Source organism: Anastrepha obliqua, chromosome 1, assembly GCF_027943255.1.
Source record: "Anastrepha obliqua isolate idAnaObli1 chromosome 1, idAnaObli1_1.0, whole genome shotgun sequence".
In the NCBI taxonomy this organism is placed as follows: Eukaryota; Metazoa; Arthropoda; class Insecta; order Diptera; family Tephritidae; genus Anastrepha; species Anastrepha obliqua.
Window position 1 is genome coordinate 135,547,569 of NC_072892.1, and position 11,329 is coordinate 135,558,897.

Sequence of the window (11,329 nt, forward strand, 5' to 3'; positions counted from 1 at the left end):
TCAAATAGGATTTGCCGTGAAGCAACAATCTTTGTTTATCTACCGTTGTGTATTGTTCGTGACCATATTCATACATACATACAGTCTGCGTCGGTAGTTTAGCGTAAGTGAACAAGCTTTGCCATCCCAGAGGTTGAGGGTTCGAATCCCACATAAAGCACGGTCCTCGCACTTTTCCAAATTTACCTACTTTCCCTGTTTCTAAAAACAAAAAAAATCCTCCAAGCCCATTCCTCAACCCCAAAAACTTATCCTTTCAATCCTTACTCGCGCACAATACAGGGTTGGCCATATTAAACTGACCCATTGAGTAACCCTATAACTTTTTACTGTAATTTGAAATCTAAGGTTTACGTCAACAAGCCAAAGACACTAGGCGCACTTAAGGCCAATATCCGACGGGAAATAGCCGCCATATCGGCCGAGACGCTGGCCAAAACTATGGAAAACGCCGAAAAACGGGCACATTACGCTATACGAGCTAAGGGCGACCACTTGCGCGATATCATATTCAAAAAAGTGATGTAAACGAATCTCCTTGAACTAAATTAAATGTTTTTCACAATGAAACACAAAAAAATGTTTCTTTTTCCATATTTTTTTAATAATCACATGGGTCAGTTTAATATGGCCAACCCTGTAGTCTGCCATTTGTTGTATTATGGCTGCTAAAATAAAAAAAAGGAAAACAAAAAACAAAGAAAAACACACAGTTACACATTGCATCAATGGCGGGCGACCGCTGCACATACCGATATTTTGATAATCTAGGCGGCCAAAAGTCAATTTTGTCAAATGCATTAATTGATTTTAATAATGAATAAAATAGAAAGATAACACAATAGAGTATTCACTCCACCCGCTCTCGCGCTTTTTCGTCGCGTGCGCTACCGCCGCGTTGGCAGTCAAAAGTTCATTGCTTATCACACTACACATGTCTCGCTCGGCGTTCGGCAAGCAACAAATCTCGTTTAAATGATGGAAATTGAAGCTTCAAGTATGTTTTTTCCAAATTTAATAAATATTTTATAGATTTTGTTCATTAACGTAATTTATTGAATTCCGTACAAGGAGAAATAGTTCATTTTTTACACATATTCTTTTTATTTGTTAAGCTGAAAGTTATACTTTCAAGTCCGTCCAAGCTTGAATTTTTTTTCAGATTTTTGTTCAGATGTAGAATAAAGTAGAATTAGCCCCAGAAAACCGCAGATCGATGGCTTAATATAGAAAAGGCGTATCTACACTTTTCGTTACTTTTCAGGAGAAGGAAAAAACTGAATAAAACCTTAAAAACTTAAGATGCAAAAAACATTTCTATTGCAATTTTTATTCAAAACAGGTAACAAATTCAATTCTGGTATAGTTTTGTTGTTATTTTTATTTTCTTTGAAGTTATTTGAGATAGGGCTTTTTGTTATTATTTTTCTTGAAAATAAATTTAAGTTAGGGCTTTTTGATGTAAGTTAAAATTCGGACAAACTATTATAATAATTCATGTTTGAAGTAAAATAAATAAATAATTGAAACTAAAATACATATTTCAAGGCAGATGTTATTATAAAATTAGGTTTTATAAGGTAAATTATCATAAAAATGGTGGCAATCTGCTGGAAGAAATTTTTTTAGATCTTGCAAATGGTCCCACTTTTTTTAGATATGGATATTTTCTCCTTATAAAGGCAATCGGGGGACACATTTTTAATCGAAAACTTCGATCTCTGTGGGAGTAACTGATAATCATCTGTTACATTTGTTTTAAAATAAATTGATCCTGACGAGTCATACGCCAAGGCTCGAAGCATGCTTACTGTATGATCTCCAATGCCCCTGCCAGTAATTTCAGAAAAGTATGTATATCTAAAGAGTTGTTTCAGTGCGCAATATTCACCTGGTCGTATTGATGTGTATATCTTTGAAATATTTTCGAAATTTAAAAAATAATCATAACGCAAATGGTGCGCTTGTAGAGGTGCTGGAACTTTTCTAGCTTCCTTAATGAGTTGAACAAATTGAGACGGCAAGTTTATTTGTTTTTTATTTATTTTTCTCTCTATAAGGGAATGCGTTGCATCACATTCCATTTGCGTATGACCACTTATTAAAAACTTCTGTTCAATTGTTATTTCGGTTTCCTTTGAAAAATTCAACAAGGCGTTAGACAAAACAGTATTACGGTTTTGGTGAAAGCAACCATCCGAGTAAATAATAATGTGATGGGTTTCAGGCGATCGAGCATGGAAATTCCTTAAGTGCTTAGTAATACATGTAGGAAAAATGGAAGAGACTAAATTTCCATCTGTTTCGTTCCACACATAATTATCGTGTTTACCGCCACTGCTAATCCAATTTCGAACCATCTTTTCCTTTACTCCTAGTGTTGAATAAAACATTTCACGGCACACTTGTAATCGCTTTGAATTATGACTCAAGAAATATGATATGGACTGATTCCGTCTCGAATTTTCAGACGTTTTCCTTTTTGTTTCAGAAAAGCTTGTAAGACCTGCAACATACTGCCTCTGTTGCTCCCAGGACATCTCCCAAAACAATAAGAATAGACACACAATCAAGGCAACAAAAAAATTCTCCAAGCAAAAACCAATTTCTGTTGTGGCTTTGATTGTGTGTCTATTTTAAATTCAACTTTAAATGACTTAGGGCTTTTTTCTTTCAAAAAAACTTCGAATGAGTTAGGGCTTTTTTTATATACACTATAAATCCGTTATTTGCGATCATAGCCCACTAATTTTTTAAGGGGAGGCGTATTTGACAGTGGTCTACCAGAATACATTAAAAACGCGATTTCGAAAAAAATGTAAATACGCCTTTTCTATATTAAGCCATCGAGATTAATTAATTGTGGAATTTCAAAAGTTTCATGGAACAGCGTTTTCTATACTTGTTATTTTTTGGTTTGTTTAAGCTTCTCAAGGCACTTTTCGAATTGTGACACGAAAATACCTATTCGACCGCATGCAAGCTCAGAATTTACCAAATTTGGACGAAAAATTAAACTCTTTACAACAGGAGTTTTTGTCAAGTGAAAAATACTCTGACGAACAGATATCAGCTCTTAAGCACAATTTTTCACATTTTAAATCACAAATCAAGAAAAAGTGGCTACAAGTACATAAAAAGGAAGATGTTTTCCTATCAAAGTACAAGTCTTGGTTGGAAGGAGGTTTTGAATTAACTGTTGCAGCAATACCGAAACGATGTGGCCGTCCTCAGAAACATTTCAGTGACTCAGGTGAAAGATCTAAAAGACGCAAAACTGCAGAACTCAGATCTACAGTAAAGGACAAAAACTTGATTATGCATGCTGCTTCAGTAGAGTTAATCAAAAGTGGAAAGAGAGATGCTTCTAAAGTATTAAAAGACATTCAAAACTCTTCGACAAGTGCGACAAAATACAAAAAGGCATTTTCAAACACTAGGAAAAAAGAAATCCACTCTTTATCACCAATGCAAGCATTGAAAATGATGATTGATGTTGATCTAACAAGTGCTCAGTTCGAAGTTATAAGGAACACATGTAAAAAAAAATACCAGTCTAACGGTTAGACGCGATAGAAGTGAAACCTTCCGTAAAACAAACTGAGAGAGAATAAGACGAAAGCAGCATTAGGAGCGGGATAATTATAGGTTCATTATAATATTGCTATAAAGTTCATATTTTATTTTCTTCATTTTATTATTATTCATCCTCAATGTTTTCAATTTCAACAAATGATACGAGTGGCTTATGATAGCTAAAATATGATACAAATGCTTTGGTTTCGATGTTGTCAACATATCTTTGAAATACCGCGTCAATTTACGTAAAATTTACGTTAAAATCGCCACTTAAAATCATTGGAACTTTATTGTAATCTTTTCTAAGTATCCGCGACACTTCTGGTGTATACTTTATTAAATTTTCGTGAATGAATTCCGTGATGCTATTTATTGATTTTTTTTTCTGTCGATATTCACGTCACTTTTCTGCATTATTTTTCGGCGTAATTGCGGTAAATATTTAAAAATGAAAATATTTACGAATATAAAAATACACACGCGGTTGCTATTATGAGCGTCCCCAGCAAAACCTGCGTGACCGAAACTCTAACACAATTACATTTTTTTGAATGTTACAAACACATATGCACGCAGGTTTTGCTGGGGCGTGACCGAAACTCTAACACAATTACACATATGCACTCGTATTTGTTTGAAAATCGACTTTTTTTTTGGTTCTCCGTCACCTTTGGAAAATGTGTAAACAGTAAGCAAACTTTATTCATATATTTTTCCTCATTTTTGCATCAGTAAAATTAAACAAACGCCATAGCCGAATGGGTTGGTGCGTGACTACTATTCAGAATTCACAGAGGGAACGTCAGTTCGAATCTCGGTGAAAACACCAAAATTAAGAAAACCATTTTTCTAATAGCGGTCGCCCCTCAGCAGACAATGGCAAAACACCGAGTGTATTTCTGCCATGAAAAAAAGCTCCTCATAAACATATCATAAAATAAAATAAAATAACTGTATAAAAAAAAATTTTTTCTTGTGATTCGAACCAAGGATTTTGGATCGCAAGCTCACATTGCTAGCCGCTCGGCTATCGCGCCATGCTGTCGGCGCTGGCCTAAAAGTTATTTAGTTCGTCGCTACGTTTATATCAACATATAATATAACGCTTCGTAGCCAAGAGTGTCGCTTTTTTCGTTTCACTTTTTCTCAAATCACTCCCAACGATTCTAAAGAAGTTTTCACTTCAAAAATTTTTCCCTGCTACACACTTATTCAAAAAGCAAAAAATGAATTGTATCCGCCTACTGAATCTATCAGAATTACATACACTAGTGCCGAATGTGATTTACAGCCCCTGGTCGATGTTACAGTGAAACGCTTATTAACTTATTTGGAAGTAGTTCTTTCAGCCCTTAAAGAACAAGAAAGATTGTCCCTGAAACTTATTTTTAAATGGGGATGCGACGGCTCACAGCAGTCACAGTTTAAACAAAAATAATAAAGTGATACAGATTGTGATTCAAATATCTTCCAAACCTCTTTTGTTCCATTAAGGTTAGTCTGTGGAAAAGTGATAAAGTCGTTTGGGAAAATCCAACGCCCTCTTGAGCTCGTTTTTGTCGTCTTTTGAGGTTCCGGTTTGTGAAAGAAAGTGTGGACATAACTAAAGAAGAAATTGACTTCATAACTGAATCTTTGAAATCGCTGTCAGCTACGAATTTAGAATTAAATAGTTCAACCTTTAAAGTCAGTCACGTGTTTGTCATGACAATGGTAGATGGCAAAGTGTGCAACGCTGCTTCTGGCCCAACTTCTACCAATAAGTGCTATATTTGTGGCGCTACATCCAAAGATTTTAATCAGCTGCATTTAAAGCACGATATTAACCACGAATGCCTTGAGTTTGGTTTATCTGTTTTGCACGCCAGGATAAGACTCTTTGAGAGTATTCTCCATCTTGCCTACAAGTTGCCTGTTCGAAAATACAGAGAAAGAATGACAGAAGCGGAAAAAACGCTCGAGAAAGACAGGAAACTTGAAATCCAACGGAGATTCCGTAACGAGACTGGCTTGCTTGTTGATATGCCAAAAGCTAACTTTGGAAACACGAATGATGGTAACACAAGCAGGAGATTTTTCGAAGCTCCAAAGTTAGCTGCTGAAATAACCGGAATCAACTATGATCTCATTTATCGGTTAAAAGTTATATTGGAGACAATTTCATGCGGACATAAAGTGGGCTCGGAGAAATGATAAATATGCATTTGACACAGCTCAGTTGTACGTTGCATTATACCCATGGCACCCGATGACACCGACAATGCACAAAATACTTGTGCATGGTGCATTAATCATAAAAAATGCATTGGTGACTATTGGGCAACTTTCGGAGGAAGCTGCAGAAGCAAGGAATAAACATTTTAGAACTTACCGCCAAGACTTCGAAAGAAAATTTTCCCGAGAAAACTGCAATAGAGATATTTTTAATCGACTTTTTTTAAGTTCAGACCCTTTATTTAGCAGCACTAGAAATGTGAAAAGAGGAAAATTAAAATCATATTTACCGGAAACGTTAAGTTTACTCATTCCGGCCCAACCTAACGAATCTGATTCATCAGATAATGAAAATTTTTAATTTTTTCCTTTAATTTGTTTCATTTTGCTTTAGTTCTTATTGACGTAAGATTATTGATTGAATTAAATATTTTTTTTTTTTCGGTTCAAATAATGTATTTTATTTGACACCTTCTGTGAAACTTGGATTTGATAATAAATAACACTGTGCGACAGTGATATTATACTTTTATGGAGACCTAGTACAACTTGTAGGTATAGTAAAACTAAGAAAAATGGTATAGGAGAAATTTCCAATACACCCCCAAAATCTCATTTTATGGCCATAAAACCGTTTTTCAGTAGGTTGATGTGAAGAATCACTCCTAACTTCGCCAATTTCCATCCGATTTCGAATTTGTTTTTTTAGTTCGAAAGAACAGAAACAAGCCTTTTTGACAGTGTGTTGACAATTTTTCTGAAATGACAACTGACGAGACTGTAGACGGAAGTATTTGGAATTTTTTTATTTTTTCTCTACTTTTTCAACTTTGACATAATTTTTACGATATTATCCGATATTGAGGATTTTTTTAGTACACTACTGTTATAGAAAATTTAATTTTGCGTCGAATGAGCTATATTTGACTGTAATTGAATTAAAATTAATAGAGTTGTGTGGGTTTTTAGATTTTTTTTTTTTTTAATAATTTGGTATGTAGGTATAACTTACGCTAAATGAGAATAAGGGCGCGTTTCGAAGCATGAAAATGATAACAAGTGTCATTATAAACACATAATATTTATTGGAGTAATGTGCAGTGCAGCACTGTACGGTATGGTACGGTGCGGTACGGTGCAGTACACAACGGAACCAGTTCCAAACTTAAAAATGCATTGGAAACTGCCCTTTGGAGTTTAGTATGGTACGGTACATTTGTCATTGAAATTCGATCATCATCATTCATCTGAAGTCGTCATCAACCAAATTCCATTGTCTAAATTCCACTGAAAATCTGAACTTGATACAATGTGTCGTTCTGAAGACTTAGAACCAGACGTACATACCAAATTAGTAAAAAAAAAAAAAATCTTAAAACTCACACAACTCTATTAATTTTAATTCAATTACAGTCAAGTAAAGCTCATTCGACACAAAATTAAATTTTCTATAACAGTAGTGTACTAAAAAAATCCTCAATATCGGATAATATCGTAAAACTTATGTCAAAGTTGAAAAAGTAGAGAAAAAATAAAAAAATTCCAAATACTTCCGTCTACAGTCTCGTCAGTTGTCATTTCAGAAAAATTGTCAACACACTGTCAAAAAGGCTTGTTTCTGTTCTTTCGAACTAAAAAAACAAATTCGAAATCGGATGGAAATTGGCGAAGTTAGGAGTGATTGTTCACATCAACCTACTGAAAAACGGTTTTATGGCCATAAAATGAGATTTTGGGGGTTTATTGGAAATTTCTCCTATACCATTTTTTTAGTTTTTCTATAGCCACAAGTTGTGATAGGTCTCCATAAAAGTATATTTAATTTATTGTTTTTTGTCACACAGTGTAATTAAAACATTAATAATGATGTCTATTTCATATAATTTAACTTATAAATACCAAAAAAATTGATTTTCTATTTATTCTAGTACAAAATGGTTGTATCTTTAAAGATACCACGGTCATTTAAGGGTTAATATATTAATATAATAGTTCAATAAAAAAGTCCATTGTCTAAATGATGATGAATAAAAGTATTTAAGACTATAAAAAACGTTAAAATAGTTTTGGCCGCCTAGATTATCAAAATACCGGTATGTGCGCTGTAATAGCGCAAACACACGAAATGTAGCGAAGTCCTCAACAATCTGTGCGATCCTTCTGACAGAAAAATGTGAGGCACAGATGGCGCTCCAAGCAGTAAGAAGACGTTATTCCTGTGACACATAAATGCATTAGATTTGCATTTCCATATAAATTTTTTGATATAAAACCATATAACTTGGGTATCCGAATTCCTTCTTGAACCACTGTATATGTGTTCTTGTAACTGTAATTGATTAAAAATAGTATAAGTGCATTACCAGTCTTAAAAAAATTGTTAATTAACACACAATGAATTATATTCTCATTAGCTAAAACGTGGGAAAATTGAACCGAATGGTTCTTCGAGCTATTCAAATCCAGCGCCAGTGAGACGAGAATTTGTTATGCACAACAAGGCGCCGATGTGGAATGAATTGAGTCAGGTGTATCAATTGGACTTTGGTGGACGAGTTACACAAGAATCTGCGAAGAATTTCCAAATTGAATTTCGTGGTAAACAGGTTAGTCTTGAAATGAAAAATTGAAAAATATTAACGGTGTTAACCGTTATTAATATTCATAATAATTTATGTAAATTGAAATTTTTGTAGGTTATGCAATTCGGGCGGATCGATGGCAACGCATATACACTAGATTTCCAATATCCGTTTTCAGCATTACAAGCGTTCGCTGTTGCACTGGCCAATGTTACTCAACGGTTCAAATAAGTAAACCATTTATTAGTCTGATTTCATACAGAAACCTGGAAAAATCAGTTGTTCTAAATATTCATCTTAAAATACTAAAAAAGCTTCAAGTTTTATTATGTATGTATGTATGCATCTTCAAATATTTTTTTGCCAAAAATAGGATAGTCTAAAAAGTTCGGTGACAAATTTGAGCAACGGCTAAGCGGTTTTTCCTAGAGCTAAGCTTTGAGTTCGCTAAACATTTTACAAACCTCAATTGAATTCAATTTCATGCATTTAAGCAAATTTAACAAATACCGAAACTGATGATTTTTTGAGGGCACAAAGTGTGGGTTATAACTTCTGCTCAAATATGAACGAGACGTTATCAATAAAACGATCCGCGGATGACATATGGCAAAAATACATTTTTTGTTTTTTGGCTCGAGCTTGACTTGTTTACAGTAGCACAGAAAACAAACTATGTGACATATCACGCTGAAATTTGCCATGTAAGCTTATAACAGTCCTACCAAAAAACAAAAAATTTATTTTTGCCATATGTCATCCGCGGACGGTTTTATTGATAACGTCTCGTTCATATTTGAGTAGAAGGTATGGTGGTTGCATCAAAATTTTCCGTCAAACTGTCTCAGTTTCTGCTGTGTCATCTAAAATGTATGTATAGTATATGTATACATGCATATATTAAAGCGAGTTAGTTTATTCTTTAAAAATATAAACAACTTTGTTTCGGAGACTGAAGGCAATTCTGAACAAAAAAGTTCTTGGAAGCGTAGTTCTAATCTGAATTTTGAGCCTCCTTATTTTTAATTTTGGCTTTTAATTTCCAATGAATTTTTATTTAATTCGGTTTTTGGGCACACAAAATAAAATTTTCGACGTTTAGTTTGCTAAAAACTCTCTGCTAGAAGCGTTAAATTAAAATGTTTACTCAATTTGACTTCTTTGAAAGGGGGGAAACCCATTTCCCTTACATTTCAATTATTTTATTTTGAATTATTAGTAGAATGTATACAAAACATAACAGTAATTGATAATACCAAAAAAATTTTACAGTAAGAGGTTACATAAAGAATTTCGTGCACTATAATTCACCATCCTTTTCGCTATAATATTACACTGTGTAACAAACAAAAAATTATAATATTATTTTTCTGATGAATTGTAACTGATGCTTTGCTTCTACTGGCGGGTATTGAGTAAATATCACAAATGAAGTTAAAGTTATGTTTCAGAATTGTCAGTAGAATACTTCAGTCACCGGAACGAAGTAGAGAAATAATTTAACGCGCACTAATGCACAAACAGCCTCTTCAATTGTTGGCAATAGAGATCAGAATCAGGCGCAATTTACTGTTACCATACACACATTGTTATCCTTAGCAGGCCCGTAGAGAGCATACCCAGGCCCCGGGGGAAAATCCGGGCCCCGGGGGAAAATTGCAAATGCGGGCCCTTTCCAATGATGTCTAATTCATATAAATACGTATAATCTCGAGTCCGGGCCCCTCTGAAAACTCCGGGCCCGGGGGAAAAAGTACCCTGCTTTTTTGTCGTCACTCGCTTCAAGCTGCGCTCGGAAAAGTCATCAACATTTTTGTACACCTTATACCGCTGATTCCACATCACACCAAATTTTGTTGATTTTTTAATTACTTTTGCAGCAGCGGCGTAAGATAATTTCGGCCCTTTCGACTGCGTGCATAAAAATACCGCCTCAAAACGCTTCCCGTACTTCTCAAAGTTTCGAACGACACTAACCAGAGTTAGCACTGGCGTCGTAGCCCTTGAGTGGGACTAATACGCAGCAAAAAGCAGAACGAAATGTATCTTGAAGTTACTAGAAAAAACCGGTTCTTTTCTTCTGACACAGACTGTATATTTATCAGTAATAATTCGCTTTAAAAGTGGGCCGATTTGGTTTAAATTTAGCAGAGCTTCACACATAGAAATTCGGCTTATTTATTGTACTTTTTTTTACTCTTAATTCATTTAGCGCCCATATCTTCAGATATTTTTCAATTGATTGAAATGCTTTTGGGAAGGGAGGTTTGATTTCCAAGCTGTTACGGTTTAGGTCTTTGCAATTTTTTGCATAATTACTTTTTCAGAGAGTTGTATGTTTCAAGTCGAAACTTTCGGCACAAAAACTAGCAAAAATTTCGCTGTTAGCTGACTATTTTCTCACTATAATGCGATGTATACATACATTTGCATAAGTATAAGAGCTAAGGTCTATAGTTTATTACCGAATGTTTTAGAATATCCAATGAACGACACATATAAAAATCCATGTACAATATGTATAACGGTGAATGAAACTTATGCATTAGATAATACTCGTATCAGTCAATTTATATAGGGTTTTTCAGTAAGAGCGCTTCAACTTTTGAACTTTTTTGAATAAAACACAAACGGTTTGACTTTTTTGACTAATATTTTTTTATTATCGAGTTTGAACACATACATTTAAGTATGAAATTCGATTTCTTTTGGATGACCACCGCGTGCACGTTTTACGAAGTCCAATCGTTGAACCCAATTTTCGACCACTCTTTTGCATAAATCGGCCGAAATTCCAGAAATTTCGTGTTCAATATTGGCTCTGAGCTCACAAATCGTCGCCGGCTTGTTACTGTAGACCAATGACTTCACATAACCCCAAAACGGGACGGCTTCTTGTTAAATGGACCGTAAAATGGCCGTAATGCTCTTAAAGTAGCAGCACCAGAACGATT

At 34.5% G+C, this 11,329-nt stretch overlaps 2 protein-coding genes across 3 annotated transcripts in view; one reads left to right on the forward strand and one right to left on the reverse strand.

Moving 5' to 3' along the window:
- LOC129236240 (tubby-related protein 4) overlaps positions 1–8,920 on the forward strand; it is a 56,128-nt gene extending 47,208 nt beyond the window's left edge. For both annotated transcript variants that reach the window (XM_054870499.1, XM_054870500.1), the window contains 2 exons: positions 8,208–8,399; positions 8,490–8,920. In XM_054870499.1, coding sequence (XP_054726474.1) covers positions 8,208–8,399; positions 8,490–8,606 — 309 coding nt within the window. In that variant the 3' untranslated portion in view covers positions 8,607–8,920. The remainder of the gene's footprint in view (positions 1–8,207; positions 8,400–8,489) is intronic.
- Positions 1,626–2,193, reverse strand: LOC129236242 (uncharacterized). The gene has a single exon (XM_054870502.1). It carries the CDS (start codon positions 2,082–2,084, stop codon positions 1,626–1,628), a length of 459 nt encoding a protein of 152 aa, XP_054726477.1. The 5' UTR covers positions 2,085–2,193.
- Positions 8,921–11,329: the final 2,409 nt, after the last annotated feature.

What these genes read in the sequence shown, in the direction of transcription:
- LOC129236242 (XM_054870502.1), bottom strand. Translation starts at nt 2,084, where the DNA reads ATGGAATGTGATGCAACGCATTCCCTTATAGAGAGAAAAATAAATAAA.